Source organism: Glycine soja, chromosome 18 (genome assembly GCF_004193775.1).
Source record: "Glycine soja cultivar W05 chromosome 18, ASM419377v2, whole genome shotgun sequence".
NCBI classification, from domain to species: Eukaryota; Viridiplantae; Streptophyta; class Magnoliopsida; order Fabales; family Fabaceae; genus Glycine; species Glycine soja.
Window position 1 is genome coordinate 6,759,941 of NC_041019.1, and position 21,581 is coordinate 6,781,521.

General features: G+C 31.5%; 2 protein-coding genes across 2 annotated transcripts; one reads left to right on the top strand and one right to left on the bottom strand.

The window, feature by feature from the left end:
- Positions 1-3,906: 3,906 nt before the first annotated feature.
- LOC114397607 (protein DNA-DAMAGE INDUCIBLE 1-like) lies at positions 3,907-12,259 on the top strand. Its single transcript, XM_028359725.1, has 16 exons — positions 3,907-4,142; positions 4,231-4,263; positions 4,646-4,782; positions 5,563-5,671; positions 5,942-6,058; positions 6,240-6,305; positions 7,720-7,782; positions 7,879-7,923; positions 8,041-8,102; positions 9,040-9,133; positions 9,805-9,897; positions 9,986-10,055; positions 10,132-10,202; positions 10,955-11,000; positions 11,313-11,338; positions 11,957-12,259. Exons 1-16 carry the CDS (start codon positions 4,077-4,079, stop codon positions 12,083-12,085), a joined length of 1,227 nt encoding a protein of 408 aa, XP_028215526.1. The 5' UTR covers positions 3,907-4,076; the 3' UTR covers positions 12,086-12,259.
- A 4,715-nt stretch (positions 12,260-16,974) lies between these two features.
- Positions 16,975-20,541, bottom strand: LOC114397546 (RNA-binding protein pno1-like). Its single transcript, XM_028359630.1, has 2 exons — positions 20,394-20,541; positions 16,975-17,967 (listed from the first exon to the last, which is right to left on the bottom strand). Exon 2 carries the CDS (start codon positions 17,958-17,960, stop codon positions 17,298-17,300), a length of 663 nt encoding a protein of 220 aa, XP_028215431.1. The 5' UTR covers positions 17,961-17,967; positions 20,394-20,541; the 3' UTR covers positions 16,975-17,297.
- Between the last annotated feature and the right edge of the window lie 1,040 nt (positions 20,542-21,581).

Sequence of the window (21,581 nt, forward strand, 5' to 3'; positions counted from 1 at the left end):
ACTCTACATTAAAAAATCTGTAATAGTAGATATCTCTTTCCTCCTTTAAGCTTCATTCTCAATAGTCAAACCAATTTTATATCTTCAGTAAAATGTATATTTGCATTTGCCTATGATAATCTCACTCCATCTTCTCAATTATTCAAATTTAGTGGTTAGTTTTATTCAAAAATAAGCTAATCGCCGCTTATTTGTTTGCGAGATCGTCAATATGTTTTGTTAGTGCTCAAACCCTTTGGTATTGTTCTAGTGTGTACTGAAGCACCTATCTCGAATGAAATGGAGTAAGTTTCTTGATTTCAAAAAATTAATAAAATGTGTTGATGGTATTTTTTTTTTTACCAATTGATAGTTTTTTATTACTTCAAAAAGCTGGTTTAATTATTTATTTATTTAAGGGACTTATTAACCAGTATTATTAAGACATTGATTAGAGAATTAAAAAAAATATGTATTATAAAAATCATAAAAAAAATAGATAGCACAATTTTACATATTTCAATAAAAATATTTATTCTTTTTAATTTTTTAACCAATACCTTAAGTCATTAGTAGCATTTACCTTTATTTAATATGTATAGTTACAAAAGTTTATCTTTTAGTCATTTGCATTAAAAAATCATTTTAATTTATATATATATCATTTTTAGTCCTTATTATTGGTACTAAAGGAGATTAAAAAGATATATGTAAAGAGTAAAATGGACTAAAATTGATATGTGCAAGGACTACAATAGAATGCTTTTAAATATATGAACTAAAAAGAAAGTTTTATAATTATAGAAATCAAATAAAATTAAAAAATATATATCCTTGTTTTACTAGAAATGCTGGACAGAAAATTCTAAAGTTAGTCGGGTAGACCAAACCAAATCTCACATTTGATAGGTTGTTTTGAATTCAAGCGTCATCCTTTTTCCTCCAATTTTTAAGTTAAAAAAAATGTTAGTTAGCAATATATTTTTATTACACTCTTTTCAACACACACTTTTATTATTGTAAGCAAATAATAAAACAACATTTTTTTAGTAAAAATATATCAATTTAGTTTTAGTATAAAATTACATCCTTCGTGTAAATATCTATTATTTTCTTCATTCCATTATAATTTTTATCCTAAGTTTTATAATATCAATAAAATCTAATGAATAAATGAAAGAAAATAACGATTTTATAAAATTTATTTTTGTTATCATTAATATTTTTTTACGTGTAAGTGTTGAATTTATTAATGTAAAGGAAAAGCAAAAGTTACATCCCCAAACAATGATTTGGTCCATTAGGGTAGGACCTTCTCAATCCAATAGTTATCAAGAAAGAAAAAGGCTAAAGAAGCCACACAACAAGCAACATTACTTCTTGTTCTCTTAGTGAAACTAAGTGAAATATTAGTATAATTTCTCAAAAGTTCCTGCAATCTTCAACAATCCCATGGAATAGGGACCTTCCCATAAGCTCTTTATTCTACCAATGTTGTTGAAGTTGAAGGCAATGTGTTTCAAAGATAACCCTTTGAAGAAGAAGGCCTTTGGCCATAACAATTGCCCATTGAAATGCATACGCTTCGCCCTCCTTGGGTGATAGATTGATCTTCACAAAACGAGTTATAACATTAAAGTTAACTTTGTAAACATCATGAGTGAGAGCCTTCTCCTTATTATTATCCTCATTACTTGTTGAGCTTTCTTCTTAAAGGGGAATAAGCTTATATATTTTGCTCAAAAACTGTCTACATTCCAACTTTTTTCCATTGAAACCTAGCTTATTTCTTTCGTACCAAATAGTTGTTGCTACCGCAAGTAGCAAATTTAAAGCTCTACCATCATCATCCAGTAGTCCCAACCAAGCATAAGAAATCCAGTGCTTAAAATTATCAACACTTATCCTCATTAATTCAATTTTAGTTTTTGCTGCCCATAACATTAATTTAATGCATATCTAAAATATCACCAAGGTATTTAAAATAATAATAACAATGTTGATTAATATTTATAATATATATATAGTATTAATATTATAATATTCATAAGATATAAAGTAAAAATAATACAGGGTTGAAAAAATTTGACCCACTCCAAATTTGATCAAAGGCACAAAACTGACCATAGCTATGCGGAAAATTGGAAATTTAAAAGAAGCCATTGCAATTACTAAGAATGTTAAGATAAAGATTATGAACGAATCAATTCCAGATAATTGAATTTAACCTGGGTGAGAGAGAAAATGACTGGGATGGTGCTTCGAGATAAGGCTTTGGACGTGTCGGTTGTTTCAATTTTTGAAATGAAAAGGTTAAATGACGCTATGCTTCATTAAGCATTTTGTTTTGTGTATTTAATTAATAATTAATAAAAAACGGGCCAACCCAGTTAAACTTGTCACCACCAAATATTTTTGATGAAGCAACTTCAAGCTTTTCCTCTCGTGAAGGTAAAGAAGTTAATTCTGATGAGATTGGTAATTTACTAATTGCATTTGGATAATGAGCTTAATGCTAATTGACTATGGTGCATTTTGGGTAATCAATCAGTTTAACTAAGTGCCTATTTAGTAACTTCATTATAAGATTAAGTGATTAGTTATGATGCATTATTAGCTGAACTAAGTGTATTTGGGTAATGAGCATTCAGTATAATTATCAAGATAATTTTCACTTATAATTTGTATAATTAAGCTTTATTATTCATGTTGATTTATATATATATATATATATATATATATATATATATATATATATATATATATATATATTTTGTTTGATATGGATTGATAATATCATTGTATCAAGTTTAGCCTTAGAATGTTGTCTAATGTATAAATAAATACAAGTTACATCTATATCATTTATATGCACAACTTATAGAGATTAGATCAATGCATAATGGTTCATTTTTTTCATGATTTTGATGAAATGGTAATGGTAATATATAACATTTAATTGTTTTGGTTTTCTATTATTTTTTTCACTTACTGTGGTTTTATGCTTCTTTAGGTGTTCTTAATGAAAATCTTAAATGAAGTGGTTTTTGGTTGAGGTTTTATGATCAAGATTATGAGCCGTGATGATCTTTATGGGGATGATTTGTTTGTTTTCATGACTAATTTCTTTAAATTTGAATTGGAACTTTCAGGGAAGAATTTCATTGTATTGTCTTATCTCTTGACAAAATTCACCGTGATAGTAATCAACAAGTGAAAGGTGGTTCTTGTCACCTGAACATGAAACAACAACTGCAGCAGCAAGTTGGCATCAAACCTAGTCTTATTTATTGCTAGGATAGCCTGATGTATATACATGAGATATAAGTAAGGAACAATGTTTGGGAATAATGGCACATTTGTAAATATGGGGATTGATATCCAAGGACTAAAATCATGCATTTGTAATATATAAGGAAATTGAGTCTAAAATATTAAAATTTAATTAAGAATTAAAATTAAAACAACATTAAACTTCGTACCCCATTGCCCTTCGAACCCATGATCAATAAGTTACCACGACACAACTTTACCACTGTACCAGGGCTCGTCCTTAAAATTAAAACAACATATTAAAAGAAATTTTTTAAAAAAATATAAAAAAACCATTTTCATTAACGAAAAAATCTTAAAAAATATTATCATTAAAAGTTAACTTTTTAAAATACTATCCATGAAGATAATTATTCTCAATAGAGAGTCAAAACCCTTTATCATTATCACATGCATGATATTATATAACTAGATCATAGAGTTAAAATTTACACCTTTCATTATTTTTTATTTTATCTTTTACTTCTTATCCTTTTACAAATATTTTTTGATTTTCTTAGTTGAGAAGTAACTACTCCATCCAAAATCCAAATCCCAATTGAACCAAACGTCCTCAACAAGTCACACAGTTTAAAATGCTTCCCACGTTAACATCACAGCCTAGTCTTCCCACAGTCTTTACTTTGCTCTTTGCACCTCATCACAGCTTCCCATCGAAAACTAGCCCATCTTTTTCCCTCGTACCTTTTGCTTCAGCAACAACAACATCGTCGTCACAAATCTAGAGATAGATAGATAGAGAGAGAGAAACGGTTGAATTGAAGATGAAAATCACTGTCATGACTGCTGATGAACAAATCATCACGTTAGATGTGGATCCCCACGAATCTGTACTCATCAAAGATCCTTCTTTTGCTTTTTGTCTTCATCTTTCTCTTTTCTCATCACTGTTTTTCATTCTCTTTTCTCTTTGGGTAGGTGGAAAACGTCAAAGCATTGCTCGAGGTTGAGGTGAGTTTTTTTTTTCTCTTTCTTTTTTTCTCCATTACCCATCTCCTTTTTTACCTTAGAAATTGAATTTTCTGTTTAAAAAAGTTGTCTTTGTCTCAATTTTCTTTCTTGTGAATGTTGATGAGGGTGTTTGGGAAACACTGTTTTTCGTTGGGAATTCTGGGTTGTGCCTTTTCAATTGTTTGACAACCTAGAAACAAACCCCCACGTGAGAGTTTGTTTGATGATTTTGGTGGTGGATTCATTTGTCTTTTGTTAATTTGAGATGGCACTTGAAAGGTGCATGAGGTGTTGGATCTTATTTGATTTTAATTTGTGTGGCCCTTTTTTGTTGTTGTTTCTTATTGTGTTTGTTTGATGCTAAATTTGTGGATATGAGAAGACAAGTGTGCCTCTTCAACAACAGCAGCTTCTGTTTAATGGGAAGGAAGTGAGGAATTCTGAGAAGTTGAGTGCTCTTGGTGTTAAGGATGATGATTTGCTAATGATGGTGTCTGGTGCTGGCGCTACTGCTTCTAGGTATGACCTTTCATTTATTTAAAATTGCACTGTTATGAGATAAGATGGGGACCCTCTATTTGAAAACCTGTAAATCGTGCCATCCTGTTTATGCCGATGTCCAAAAGTACTCAGGTGTTAGTTATTATGCCTGCACATAGTCTAGTTGTTCTAGGTGTTAAGTGAACTGATACATGATAGAAATTTAGAATTTAAAGAACTGGGAGATTCTCTTTGACTTGACTATGATTGTGTACTTTTGCTGGCTTAAGAAGTTGATATTTCACAATTGATATAGTTTGTGGAGTCTCTGATAATTTTTGTTTCGTGATAGGACAAAATCTAGGTTGTAGCTCAGCTTACTCCATACTCCTAACATTTTACTCACTAATGTGTTGTTGAAAAAATTAATCTAAATTGAGTGCCATTTGTAAAAGGTAGGGGCTAAGAAAATCAAGTGATACTTTTGCAAATGAGGTATTGGAAGTCTGGAAGATGTTTAGTGGGTATCATTTGAAAGGAGACTTACCGGTCTTTGTTTCTATGAGATCAGACACTATTTCTATAATTTCATATATTTCTCTCATTTGCTCAGCATTCTTGTGGTATGAATAATTAAATGTACAAATAGTAAAAGAATGGAGAGATAACCATTGCATGCTATAGAATTGCTGGGTTATTAACACATGATGCGTGACTGTGGACTTTAACTGTTATATAATTTTATATCAACTTGTTTCATTGAATTATAAAGTATCAATATCTTAATATACTTTTTGTAATAAATTTAAATTATTTCAGTGGATCTACGAATGATTTGAGCTTAAATGCTGATGGATCTGCTGTCAACCCTGGTTCTTTCCAGCAGCACATTAGACATGATTCTAATTTGATGAGTCAGCTCTTTCAGGTAAGTTATATTTGTTTTATTACTTAATCTTTATCAACATCTGATGTTTGTACATGATATGCTACTCTTATGCTTAATAAATTAAAATTATTGAACTCCCCTACTGATTAGCAGTTTATGCGTAAATCAGTAAATGTAGTTTAATATCAAACTATTTGGTATATTTTAGACAGTTTTAAACATATAATCACAATCTATGATTGCTTATATATTGGTTCTTTTCTTTTGAGCTTGGCTGTATTATAACCATCTTTATAATGGAACATACAGAGTGATCCAGAGTTGGCACAAGCTATTTTAGGGAATGATCTGAACAAATTGCAGGAAGTTTTACGATTGCGTCATCACCAAAGAGATGAATTAAAGCGTCAGAAGGAAGAAGAGCTTGTAAGTAGGCTGTATGATCATTATTGTTCCTTTACATTTGTCAAGAGTTCGAGTTCAATTGTATCATGACTAGATGCCTTGCCTTCCAATCCTTTGGAGTTCTTCATTTTTATTCATTGTACTTTGCCATCACTCTGTTAGTATACTTTGCTCCAAAGTTTATTTGACTTCTTTTTGCTAGGCTCTTCTTTATGCTGATCCTTTTGATGTTGAAGCACAAAAGAAGATTGAAGCTGCCATCCGCCAGGTCAGTTCTTTTTTTCTTGTTTAGAGATAAAAACAGCTCAAGTCTCTGGTAGATTGACTTTTGACATATGCATTCCCTCTGTCAATAGGACATCAATTTCTAATAGTGTATGAAAATTTCCAGGCACTGCCATGTACTGTACGCCTAAATTTAAGTACATGTTTGATTTGGAGAAATAATTGCGTCTTTTTCATAAGCTCTCTCAGGAAGCTGCAAAAAAAGTATTTTAAGCTCAAAATAAACTAATACAAAGTCCCAACTTGCACTAACATTATGTTTGTTTCAAGAGAAATGGGTGGAAAGAATTAGAGTGTGTGAAAATAGAATAGACAGTATTTCACCGGTTTGGTGTAACAATGAAATGAGGAAGGAAAGAAATTAATGAACATGGGACCAACAGGAGCTATTCCTTCTCAAATGGAGGTGAGACTTTCATATGGCATTGAGAAAAAGAAATGTGAAGACCAATTTGCCCCCACCTCTGCATCTCTTTTTCACTTTTTGTTTCTCCATATTTTTTCCTTCTCGTTGCCTCTGCATCCCACCTTCTTTTCCGTTCCTTCTTCACCTTGTTTCTGCAATTCCACCTACACCCCTCCTCCTACCATCATATTCCTTGCAACTCTTCCCTCTGGTGCTTGCTCCAATTGCTTCCACCCACCGTCTCCCAACTGTGCCAATGACATCTGAGCTCTCTTCTTAGAATACTCATTACCAGAAAACGCCATCTTTCTCATTGTTCTCATTTTTGTTTCTACTAGCGCTATATAAGTCTTCAATATTTACATGAGAATATTATTTTGACTTCAATGTCAGAGGTTGTTGTAATACTACATATAATCATTACTACTTGCCATGGAAGACTTTTGTATCCAATTTTGGATTTAAAGTCTGTCATTATTGTAACAAGAAACTGGTGGGCAGTTTTGGCTTCTTGCTGTTGCAACATGGTCATGATGAATTAAAGAACTTTACCATGATTCAAGTGAATTGTTTATGATATTGTGGATTTTTTAATCAATTAGCATTCAAGTCCATCGATTTTAATTTTATTATATTAAGACTGTAGCACTTTAAAATAATTATGATAAGGGTAAAAAATATCTTTAATTCTTTATATATAATTTCTTTGTTCCATGAATCTTTAATTAACCAGTTTGTTTATGAGAAGTTCTTGGCTAAAGACTGACATTGCCTTGTCAAATTAAATTCGGAAAATTTGTGAATTTGTGCTTGTTTATGCTTAGTGCAGTGGATAAATATTTAGTCATTCTCAGTTTCTATTAGATTTTCATGGTATGTGCGACCTATTACTTGTCCTCAAAAGCTACTGTTTGTAATAGTTGATCTTGTCTTAATCTCCCTCTTCCTGATTGACAGTATCATGTTTGTTCAATTTTGACTAATTTTACAGAAAGGGATTGATGAAAATTGGGCTGCTGCATTAGAACATAATCCTGAAGCTTTTGCTAGAGTGGTATGTCTGATTTTTTAACCATTGTATTCAATGCTAATAGCTTTTTTGTTTTTCATAATTTCATAATGATGTCCAAGTTCTTATGGAATGTTTCAGGTCATGTTGTATGTTGATATGGAGGTTAATGGTGTCCCATTGAAGGTAAGTGGTTTGTCACAATAAGTGCATATTTACCTGCTTTTTTTTAGCTCTGCTGCTTCCAACTATGACTGGTTATGAAATGGAATATGCATGAATTCGATTCTCACTTTGTTTCAGGCATTTGTGGATAGTGGAGCTCAGTCTACCATTATATCAAAAAGCTGTGCTGAGCGTCTTGGGTATGATAAATTTGTTTGACTGGAATTTTCTTCCAAGACATCTATAATACCATATAACGATTAAATTTATTAGGTGCTATATGTAAATTATCAACATTATGCTTTATGTAAATTATACATATTTGAATCAGATGAATATTTTCCACTGATATTCATAGGCATATGTACATTGCTCAAGTAAAGCCTAAGTAAAAAATACAATTCAGATTTATTCCCTTCGTTCAATTTTTTCTTTCAACATACATAAAACGGGTAGTTTGAGTAAAGGAATGAAAATAGCTTTAAATATATTTTTGGTCCTTGCAATTTAGTGCTTTTTTGCTTTTAGTCCTTGCAAATTATGTTTGTTTTGTTTTTAGTCCTTAAAGCACTTTAGATATTTGCAAGGACTAAAAAGAAAATAATTTTGGAAGGACTAAAAAGATATTTAAGCCATGAAGATAAAAAGAGTGCAGGAATGTAAGGAATATTATATATAATCATATATTTGTCTAGACACTGCTTACATAAGAGCCTGAAGTATGATTTTGGAGTTTGATGTTTGTTAAGCTTGTAAATTATGCAAAAAAAAATAAAAAAATGGCAGTAGGTGCAAGATAAGTGCATGAATGACTTTGGGGAAGACTAGTGTTGCTTAAATATAGCAGAGAGAAATTAAAGATTTTTTGTGAGCCTTATGGCTACCTTTTCTTCTACAGAGCTTGGCCATCGTATTTTCTTATCTAAAATTTTGAGTTCCTATTAAATTGCTTCCTTTTTTAAGTTTCATCTCCAAACTGTTGTTAGTTTGTGAGCCTTCAGGGTCCTGTCACTCTCTGTCTTGATTGGTTTTTGAATGAATGATGTGTTCTTATTCTCATGTATTTCTAGATATTCGTTTCATAAGTTACCAGATTGAATATGTGAAATTTTTTGTAACGGTCATGTTATCTTCCAGATTGTTGAGACTTTTAGATCAGCGTTACAGAGGAATTGCTCATGGAGTTGGCCAATCAGAAATATTGGGTCGTATACATGTAGCTCCAATCAAGGTATTGTTTGAACTGATCCTTTGGATAATTTGTGTTGCTGATGTTGTGAGTATCTTATTGATTGCTAGTATAGGTGGATAATAATATGTTTACTCTTGTTTTTGTGGATATCTAATTTGGTGATCAATTATATTTGGGTATTGTATTTTTTCATTTAACTTATGAAGCAAAAGTAACTGAAATATAAAACCATTGCTTGGTATAACATGCTTATCCACATTGTATTGATATATTACTGAGAAGGATCTTTGTTGTTTGTGATTTAAATTTTAAAAATTGTAGTTCTCACCCTTTACCTTCCTTCACTATACAGCTGTTTTGTGCCATTCTTTTTAATATGTTTTTCACAAGGGTAAAATGATTGGAGAAATGAGTTTGCAGTTTAGTCATGAGCAGGTGTCCATTTCTTCTGGTTTTCTTGTGTCTGGTGTATATAGGAGGTCACTTGTGTAAATTATTGTTTTGATGACATCTCTCCTCAGTCTTCGTATATCACCAATACAAGAATGTTCCGAGTCCCCTTTATGAATGAATCATTCCAATTCCAATTTAATACTTTGAGATTGATTTATTTTAATTTGCGTTGAAACTATAACCATTCTCTTACAGTATATTTTGTCCATTTTATTTTTTCACTCCAACTTCTATTTTGTGTATGTATTTTCCTTTAGATTGGGAGTATATTTTACCCTTGCTCATTCTTGGTGCTGGATTCTCCCAATATGGAGTTTCTCTTTGGACTGGATATGCTCCGAAAGCACCAGGTACTATCCTCTGTTGAACTCTTTAACATCATTGCTTTCAGTGTTTACTCTAAGCTGCTATTCTTATAGATGTGTCTCTTGTCTGCAGTGTATAATTGATTTGAAAGAAAATGTTTTGCGAGTTGGTGGAGGAGAAGTTTCTGTACCATTTTTGCAAGGTTTGCATAGATCTCTTTTCAATTCAATCCTTTACAGATTGTATTATATATTGAGCTTCTTGGTTGTCATGTTCAGAGAAAGACATACCATCTCGGTTTCTAGACGAGGAAAAGTATGCTAAGGAAGCTTCAGGCTCTGGTGGTCAAGTAAGCATACTTTTAATTATAAGCTTTTCTTTAAGCAACTGAGTTGAAACTGTAATGCTTTATTCTGCTTCTAGGATCAAATGCTGTCATTGTTCTTAATGTTTTGATAATTATATTATAAAATAGATGTTTCATAGCATATATGAAGGGATGAAAATATCCCATGGCAGGGTATTGGCACACTAAATATATTTTGATTTCCAGACCAAGGTGTCAAGTAGCATCCTTACTTTTTTTTCCTGCAACCAAAAGGAGAGATGTTTAATAAGTAGGATTTTGATTGCCATTATCATTTTCCTTTTCTTTTTTCCATATGGGTAAGAATGTCACTTTTTATGTTGATTGTTGACTCGAGTTATTGAAAGTAAGTCATTTCCCTGGATATGATTTTCCATATTCGATCTTAAATTGGCCACTGCTTTTGATTGTTACTTAGTGATAATGTGAACTGAAAATAAGAAATGGAAGTAGTTGAAAGTAAGTCATATTTCCCTGGATATGATTGTTGAGTATAGATTGTGACTTGGTGATAATGTGTGAACTGAAAACATTGTTATGGTCCGTTAAAAGTTCAAATCTGCAATTACTATTCCCGAGTTCCTATGACAAATGTACTCTCTTTAAAAGGAATGAAGTAAAATTTTTAAACAATGATACATAGTCATAAATTATTAGTGTTTCTGGTTTGCTTCGTCATTTTGTTTTGGAGACAATGACAGTTGTTTTTCTCTCTTAAATATTTATATCCCCAGGTTGCATCAGGCAGCAATAATCCATCAACAGGAGGCCACTCTTCTGGTTAGTACTGGAGATTGTTTAAAATTCTGCTATGGGAAAAATCATTTTTGTTTATTTAGAGCATAAAATATGCCGAAAAATTCATTTTTGTATTTGTCCAATTTTGGGGTTCAATTGGTTAGTTCAATCAAATTTCAACCCAATGCAAGCGTTGTAAGCTTGCAATTTATCTAGATAAATTGCTCTTTACTTATGAAGTGTTGATGAGGAATTTATTTTGCAGTTGTCAATAAAATTAAGTTCATTTTTCTTCCAATATCAAATTTCACATTTCCTTAAAAAAATAACTTTTTATTTCTACTCATTTTTCAGGTGGAGCTTCTGGTGACAGGACTAAGGTATGCTTTCAAGTATCAATGTTTCAGTTTTGTACTTTGTATTTTAACTCTTGTACTTGACTGTCCATGAATATGATTATCGGTGTTCATTCCCTTCTGGTGGTAAAATAAATTTCAAGTAGTGCATGGTTCTCTAAGGATTAACTAGTCACTGTATTAGTTTTTAAAGATATTTTCACCATAGTCTTTTATAGATCTAAACCATATATTTGTATTTTTGAAAGATTTAGTAGAAATTTTTTTGCATGACTAATATGATAACTCTATAATCTTTGGAGGACTAAGTAGAAGATTTACTCACAATGGGATGTATTTATTATACTGTTGGTCTATTGGTTGATAATGCAAAATGTAGTGTATATTACCTCAAACAATAAGGCAAAAACAAATTAACAGTATATGGTTGAAAATAAGGCGAAAATGTAGTGTGCACTGCATAGCACTTTTAAATCTTTCCAGATTTAAAAGTAAACGCCAGTTTTTAAGTGTTAAATTAAAACTGTGCTCAGATTACTGTCAGTTTATGTATTATACCTACATTCATGTTGTGATTGTATTTGATGGTTACTGATTTCACTTGTTGAGGTTTTTTCCTGATGTAGTCTTTTATGGTTGTAGGATTCTGAGTTTGAAGCCAAAGTTGCAAAGCTTGTTGAATTGGGATTTGAAAGAAATGCAGTTATACAAGCTCTTCAATTATTCAATGGCAATGAGGAACAGGCAGCTGGGTTTCTTTTTGGGGGCTAGAAACAACGTTTATTTTGGAAATTGATTGATTTATTACTTGAAACAATTTTTACTTTTAGCCAATTCAATTACAAATTCTAAATTATAGACATGATGGCATTTATTGTGTGAGTTGTTCATACTTTAAGGAATGTTTCTATTCAATTGAAAAAACTAACTCAATGTTTCTATTTATATAGAGGTTGAAGAAATTTAGTTTAGATTTTAGGATATGCATGATCACAACAGACGTCGCTTCATTGGCTGCAAGGTGATTTCAATACACATCATAAGAACAAAGAAGGACTATTAACTAACCAAGTTAGGCGAAAATTTGATTTATTTTATGAGACTATCAACTGAATATATGAATGCGGTATATGAAGAAATAAAAAATTTGGAAGGACACTGACATAACTAAATTATATTGTGAACGACCAACAGGCCTCAAAATTTAAAGGTCTAATGGTATTAAAAAATAAAAATATGAAAATTATGATTAGTAAGAGATATTCGTATGTTGTCTCATTTTTTAAAATCAACTGGCTAATAAATATCTCCTCCCTTCTCACTCTTCATTATAATATGAAACATGACTCTTGTTTTTTATTTTGATTATAGAGGGAAAAGATAGTGGAAAAAATGTTATTAAAGAATAGATATAGGAGGGAAAGAAAAATGTTTAAAATTATATGAAAACAAAGTTTGGATAGGTGGAAAGGGGAATGAAAAAAAATCGTATGAAAATATATTTTTATACTAATTAAAAATGTATTTTTTTATTTCGTCATTTTTTCTTTACACGTTTTTTTTAAATTCTTTACAAAACCTAAGAAGAAAAAGAGAGACACCAAAAATCATCTCTTTCATGGCAAATAAAAAAGGAAATCTCCGGTGGGGCTACAACTTCTCTTTTCGGTTCCTTTTCCAACTAAATAGATGAAAATCACACATTTTCTCCCTCCCAAATCTTTTAATCCAAATCCAACCATAGTGTTTAGCTTTTAAATTATCTTCTCAACATTTTGAACACATTACTTTTAGCCACAAACGAATTTTTTGTATTGTTATTTTTTAATGTTTTTTTTGCCACCATATGATTAATCTTTACTGCTGAAAAATTTGATTGATATTTTTATTGAAATATTTCCTTTCAAGTTATAGTAACATTTTTTTATTCACAAAATTTGAATTTAAAATTTTATTTAAAAAAATTTGAGTCTAATACCACCTATGCAGTCACAATCCTTGTCTTTGACGCATTCTCAATTGCCAACTTTGTTTTACCACATTTACTAGGCAACATTTCAAAAAGCATGAGACAAGTGATCGCTTCGAAGTGTTTTAACATCCTTGGTCTCAAAGGACTCAATGTACAACTCATCCAATGATAAAACTTTGATAGAGAAAAATCAGAAAAGAAGCAAATAAGGAATGCAATGTTTTTATTTATTTATTATGGCACATTATCTATCTCTAAGCAAACAAAGATAAAGATCATGATTTATCTCTATAAGAAATGTAATTTTCTTTTTTTGAATTAAAGAACGATATATCTTAACAAATATCAAACACTATTTTGTTTTGTTTGGTGGATTATTATTATTATGGGTAGGGTTGAGTATTAAGGTAATCAACCCACATCTGTCTTCCATTAAAATTTGTAGGTAATTATTCAAACATGAGCCCATAGTCATTGATGGAAATAATTTAGTATTTTTATGATCCAAGTCATCATGTAATTAATTTTAGTTTTAATAATAAAATATTATTTTGTTTTTATTGTTATATTTTACTATTTGATTAAATATTTTTGATAATATATTTTATTAAAATTAAAGACTTGTTACCATAATGGAAATTATGATAATAAGAAATAAATTCTTTTTTTTAACTTAAATCTAAATTGTTCTTGATCATAGAATTATTGTAAATAGGACATCAATAATCCAGATAGATTAATATATATGTGAAAGTATTTATTAGATAAATATTAATAGATCTCATTTATTAATTTACATATATAAATGAGTCACACATGATTAGACATGACAACAGGGTGGGATGGGGATAGGTATTGCCTCCCTAGTTCCCCGACCCCGACTACCCAGCATATATCCGTACTCGTCTCGATACCGTTGGGTATCAAGTATTCCTGTCCTCGCCCCATCCTCGGTTCAGATTTGTAAAAAAGTTTTTTTAGTAAAAAAATTATATTGAAAATCTAATTTTAAAAAAATTTAATTGTTACATATTTATTTTTAACTACTTGTATTTGCAATGCATTTGTCTACAAAAATTATCAAGAAAAAAATCTTAAATTATGTAAAAATTATAAAAAAAAATAACAAGTAATTAATAAAATTTTAATAATTTCATCATCGGGGTGGGTACGGAAATGAGTATGGGACGGGTAGTGACATCCTCGTCCCCGACCCCGATTAAAAAAATCGGGTAATCCCTGAACCCGAACCCATACCCGATCAACTTGGATATTCTTCGTCAAAATCAGGACGGATTTGGGCGGATACCCACAAATACGGGTTTCATTGTCATGTCTACATGTGATTGTGATCATTTAGCTAACTCAATTGAAATTTTTTAATGGTTAAATTTACCATAAATTATCAATAGAAAATTCTCTAGAAGAGATTTGATAGTTTTCTTTGACCAGAGATTGTTATAGTAATTAACAGGTTATTTATTATATTTTAATTCCAAACACATAATGTTTTGGAGCACTTGTTGAATGGATAATTGATATGATTAAATACTTGTAGAATTAATGATTAATCACAAGAAGGAACCCATCAACTCTTGGTAATGAGTTTGAACTTTATGAATAAAATTATATCCTGACAAGGAAAATTAAATGAAAGAAGAAATAAGTTTTTTAAATTATTATAAGTTAACTCAATAGAGTTTGAGAGTAATACCATACTCTAGAGTTAACCTAGAACTCTAAAAATGGAAGAAATGTTTATACTATTCATCTAATGGTTCTTGAAAGTAAAATGTTACTTCATGTTATCCGGATGTTAAGGAGTGTTACTAGATGTTTACCTTGATTACTATATTAATTTGATTAATATATTATCGGCTTAGTATTGAATTTATGGGGTCACACACAAACGAGTGTTCTAATTTTTGTTAAAGAAATTATTTTAATGTTTGATTATTAATTAAATTAGAGAATTTAATATGATCAAATGATTAATTTATTTCCTAAGTAAAATATTATTATATTTTTTGCTAGCATTGAAAATATAAATAATATAAATAATTAAAAATATTTGATAAAAGAAAAGAAACAAATGTGGGGATCTCATGTTTGGAATTAGGTTTAAAAAAGGTGTTACGTACAAGTTGGACTTGGTTAATTATTATTCCAATTTTCAATTGCTAAATGGTTAATATCAGAAAGTAACAACAAATAATATTTTTAAATAGCTTAAAAGATAAGATATTATGAGTAGTGGTTTCGATTTTATTGAAAATTTATTTTCTACGGCATGCTACAAATACAACGCACGTTGAAGATCAAAATTATCACTTTTCTTCTCATTCTCTCGTAGCACCAATATTTTAAGATTATTATTCCATCTATCAAAGTTGTTGACGAATAGAGATCATTCTTGATATAGATACATGCAAAATCTTCACACTATTGAAGAAAATTTTTCATGCTTCAAGAACTAATCAATAGGTACATATTTAGTATGTCGTTTGTTTCAATATAATTTAGATGCAAAATAAATCTTTTTTATTTTGTTGTGCGTGTTTTGAACACCATATTTTATATCAACTAAGTGGGTAATTATCCTACCAATCATTTTCATAGGTAGTTTTTGTAGGTAGGCATTGAATATATTATTCACAGGTAATTCTTCTCTTCTAAATCACTCCTCAAACCAAACAAAGTGTTAGGTGCTAATTTGTTGAGAAGAAAGAAGAAAAGCTTTGGGCTTTAATGAGCAAATGAGGTGCTAATTTGGACAATTTTTTAAAAAAATTATTGATAAGAATCAAAGATAATATCAAAAAAATTATAATAATTAACGTATTCTATTCAACATAACTAAAACTCCTTGCCAAACTTGTGTCTTTTTAATTTAAATATCTTCATTTTTCATGTAAGAGATTGAGTTCCATTCAATATTTTCTTTCCTTCACTTTTAGAAGAAAGAAGAAAAAGCTTTGGGCTTTAATGAGTAAATGAGGTGCTAATTTGGACAATTATTTTTTTAAAAAAAGTTATTGATAGAAATCAAAGATAATATTAAAAGATTTATAATAATTAACGTATTCTATTCAGCTTAATTAAAATTATTTGACAAACACTTGTGTCTTTTTAATTAAAACATCTTCATTTTCATGGAAGAGATTAATTTTGATATCTTTTCATTCCTCTCTTGATCCTTCCTTCTTAAATCTACTATACCAAACACACCGAGGGACAAAAATCTGGTTCCTAACTTTGCTCCCATGATTGGAAAAAAGTCGTCCCTTGCACCACCCTGTTCTTTTTTTTTTCTTTTTCAATCTTAAATTTTTTAAACTGTATATCAAGCACATTTTAACATAATACATAATTTATGCAAGTTTTAAGAAACTAGGAAATTTAAGAACCAAACATATTTTTAATACGAGTGTAAACTTAACTTCACAGTTTAACTACTGTAATTTAATGATTATTGTTGTTGAGTTGAAAATTTATATCCCTAAACTCACCCACCCACACACTATTACATATAGAAAAACTTGACCGTGACCCGAATTCGGTCGTATTGAGTTTACTAGTATTGTTATTTGCATGTTTGGAGCAAAGATTGACTCAACAGGCAAATTAAAAATAAAAATGAATAACGATAATTTCAAGGGGTAATATACTTGTACTGAAGCCCCAAAGAAAAACAAAAGGTAATAATAATTTATCATCGATTAGCCCTTGCCCCTTGATAATGAACTCGGCACATTGGGAGACAGAACCTATCAGGATTTTCTGTAACAATCAAACAGTAAATATTCATAAATAACTCTAATCTACACTAATGTATTCATGTTCACGAGCAAAACTTCACTTACACATCTATGCTTACACTCACAACATTGATTTGAACTTGAAGCAACTTCCCACAAGAACTCATCCTCATCATACTTGATCTCACAGAAATCATTAAAAAATCTATGCGAACAAAAAAAATGATCTTGTAATGTCATGATTATGCGAAGATCAAAACCTTTCTGCCAATCTAGCAGTAACTGCCCTTAGTTTTGAATACATCTTTCCTGCTGGTGATCCTAGAATCAGGCTACAAAGAGAATCTCTGGCAATCTTTATGTTGGCAAAAGATCCCAATATGTGAATTTTGGTGTCAGCAATCACGATTCTTGTCTTCGACGCATTCTCAATTGCAAACTTTGTTTTACCACCCTTACCAGACAACCTTCCAATAGCACGAGACAAGTGATCTCCTCGAAGTGTTTTAACATCCTTGATCTCAAAGGACTCAATGTAGAGCTCATCCAAACGCAGAAGAGCAATGGCATCTATGACATCAAAACCCAACATGAAAGCATGGACAAAATCAGCACATTTTTGCAGGTTACTAATATCAGGTGTATCAGGCCTTGTCTTCAGCTCCACTCTACGAGCCTTCAAATTCATACGAACATCAATTTTCATCTGTTCATATATGGGAGTATAGATGTCCATCCAAGCTTTCTTGAGAGGGGTATAACGATGAGGTGGAACATTCACCTTGCGGAACTGTACCTGACCATCAGACATCTCATGAGGCTTCAAAGGCTCAAACTTTGGCTTTGGTGGCAAAAGTTTGGCTTCAGATGGGACAGTCTCAACTTCCATGGAAGAAGCTTCCTGATTTGACTCCATTCTGCAACTGTTCCAAGAGAAAAACCAAATGTTGAAACTAAAATATACAAAATGGAAACATAGAAGTTAAATGTAAACAAGCCAAATCCACTTCTGCTGTGAACATGAGACCACACCACATGTTAACACCAGAAAAACCAACGCTTGTTATTTCTTTATTATAATTCCATGTCTAATGTGGCTGCCATCAAGACTACGCTACGAAGCTTAGAGCTAGTTTCAGGTCTGAAGATTAACTTTGCCAAGAGCTGCTTTGGGGCCTTCGGAGTGTCTGAGGAGTGGGTGAAAATTGCTGCAGACACATTGAATTCTAGATTGCTGCCGTTGCCCTTTTCTTACTTGGCGATCCCCATTGGAGCTAACCCAAGGCGGAGCGAAACATGAGACCCAATCATTGTGAAGTGTGAAAAGAGATTAAATAAGTGGAGATAGAGACATCTCTCTTTTGGGGGAAGGGTGATTTTGATAAAGTTAGTCCTGAACTCAATTCAATTCCTATCTTCTATTTTTCTTCTTCACAGTTCCCAAGAAGGTTGTGTCTAAGCTGGAGGGTCTGCAGCAAAGGTTTCTTTGGGGAGGCGATGTGAAGCATAAGAAAATCCCATGGATCACTTGGGAGACAATTTGTCTTCCAAAGGAGAGAGGAGGATTGGGCATTCGGGAACTGAAAAAGTTTAATTATGCTTTACTTGGAAAGTGGCGATGGAATGTATTCCACTACCAAGGTAAATTATGGGGGGAAAATACTGGAGTCGAAGTATGGTGGATAGAGGAATCTAGCCAGCAACAGGAGAAGTAACAAAGAATCCATATGGTGGCGTAATCTAGGTGCTGTATGTGGCTCTAATGAGGAGGGAAGATGGTTCAATGAGAATATAAAATGGAGTATCGGGTGCAGATCAAACGATCAAACGTTAGATTTTGGGAGGATGGATGGCTTGACACTGGAATCTGTATGATGGACAAATATCAGCGCCTTTATTGTATCTCAGAACAAAGACAACAGTTTATTTATCAGATGGGGCGACTGGTAGATGGTACCTGGGAATGGAATCTATTATGGAGAAGGGATCAGCTGGAAAGTGAACTGGCCTTGGCATCAAATTTCATGGTGGATGTGGAGGCTCTTGGGGTGGTTGGGATAAGGTCTTTTGTGGGTGGGATTTATCATGCTCTACATCACAGTGTTTTGGCACTCTAATATATACTGCATTCAGAATATATTAGAATCCCAAACCGGAACAGTGATGGTAATAGTGTGGCATCAAATTTCATGGTGGATGTGGAGGCTCTTGGGGTGGTTGGGATAAGGTCTTTTGTGGGTGGGATTTATCATGCTCTACATCACAGTGTTTTGGCACTCTAATATATACTGCATTCAGAATATATTAGAATCCCAAACCGGAACAGTGATGGTAATAGTGTGATAGTATGTACAGAAATAGTAGCTCTGGTACTGCTAACAACTATCAATCATTATTAATAATATATATACATACTTTTGTTGATAAAAAAAATAATTTTGTTTATATTTCATTAAAGGAAATTAAAAAAGAAAAAAAACCTCAAGGTTGATCCTGAACCAAAAGAAAAAGCAAGCAAACATAAAGTTAAATTTATAATGAACCAAAAGACATAAAAGGTGAAGTTTATGGCAATAGAGTTTTTTCTAATATTTTTTTTCTACTCGGCAAATAGAAGCAAGTAATACTATTAAACTTCACATTCACTCATATAATTCCAATAGTAATTAATTATTCCGTTTAAACAAACAGCTAAAAAACCAGTTCCTGCGAAGTGACTCCTGGAATTATTTTCTCACACTGCCTTGCATCAAATCATGAAACCATGCTTAAAGGCAGACACAGGGGCACACAATCACACTCTACACCTATTATTCCACCCATCATCGATGCAATGACGTGCTATGTTCATAGATTGTGAGCTTGAATCTCATTTTTGTAAAGATGGACCCAAAATAAATCACCTACACAGGTCCTTCAAACATCCAGTCTTGCTAGTTTTGTAAAGGCAAGGAGCACACTACCATATTGATTTATAGATTCAGGATTCTACAGTGAACTCTTCATCAAAGGCATAAAGTACTATACATCAACCAAAAGAATGATTTAAAAATAACATATCACACTGGGTTCTACTATAAGGCACGATACAGAATTCTTCTGAACACCTATTCGATTTGTAAAACATTTGGGCATATAAGTTTCCCTGAACAAGTAAGCATTTTTCAGTAGCCTACCGTTTTCTCTTAAGAAACAATCCTAAAACAGACCAACGACATTAAACACAACAGCATCCTGAACAGGAGTATATTACCCACCAAATTTCTTTTTCCAAAGATTCATAAACCCACCAAAGCCCTTTTACAATTGAATACATGGAAATAAAAATCGAAAAGGAGAAATAACTCACGTGAAGAAAGAGACGGTTACGATGGCGCCGATGGAAGCGGTGTGCGGTGGCGGCGGCGGCGGCGGCGGCGGCGCGAGAAGACGAGTCGAGAGTGAGAGATGAGGTTAAGAATGAAAACTGAAGATTGTGTCTAAAACCTAATTCAGAAAAAATAATGATTATAACTCGGTGGGTGAACTCAACCCGACCCGACATTAACCCATATCGAGTTCGGGCTGAGTTATTCGGGTAAGGAATTGAGGGGAATTTTTTTCATGTAAAAGGCATCAAAATTGGCTACTCTGTCAAATATAAATTTTATAGCAAATATTTATTAAATTCATCATGGACGGATACAGGAATGTATTAAAGGAGGTCATTTTTTCACAATAATTTATATATCTAATTTCCAATAGATGATTATTTAATCAATAATGAGTTTTATAAAAATATTTATTATTAATTTTTTTCTATAAATATTTTTTTAATTTGTTTTAATTATGTCCCTGCTACGGTGCTACTAATATTAATAATGTCATATATTAATATGACTTTTTTCAAGAAAAACTATGTCAAGTAATTTTATATTTCTTTATTTTAATTTTCAGTGTTTTTAATCATATTAAATTTTGATATTTATACATTATTATTGATGTTATTATGAATAATGTAATTCACAGTAAATGTTGTAACAATGTAATAAATGCAAATTAGTACGTCAAGATTTAGCTCAAATCTTTAATATCTTCATGGATTAAAAGCGTCATTTGTTTTAATATGGATATAATAAGATGTGTGGCTTGGTAAAAACATACAATGTCTAAACCGTGTAAGTGGTTCTCCACTCCAGCACTTCCCATAATCCTTCTCAATATTTTTATTAGCAATTTCGAAAATAATCTGTCATAATCAACCAGATTACTAATAATGTATAATACAATCTGCTGAGCGGGGTTGGGGGTAATATGTTTTCGAAATTATCAAATGGAAACACTTTTTGAATTAATTCCCATATAAAAAATTATGCTAATATGAAAATTAATTCAAAAAGTGTCTCCGTTTGATAATTTTGAAAAAAATAATAATTACCCCAAATAGTAAAAAAAGCCTCTGAGCGGTGCATGTAAAATTGGTATGATGGAATTTGCATCCAAGACATCATACTATATATCTAGATAGATATGAAATTAATTAGGTTTATTTCGTAGC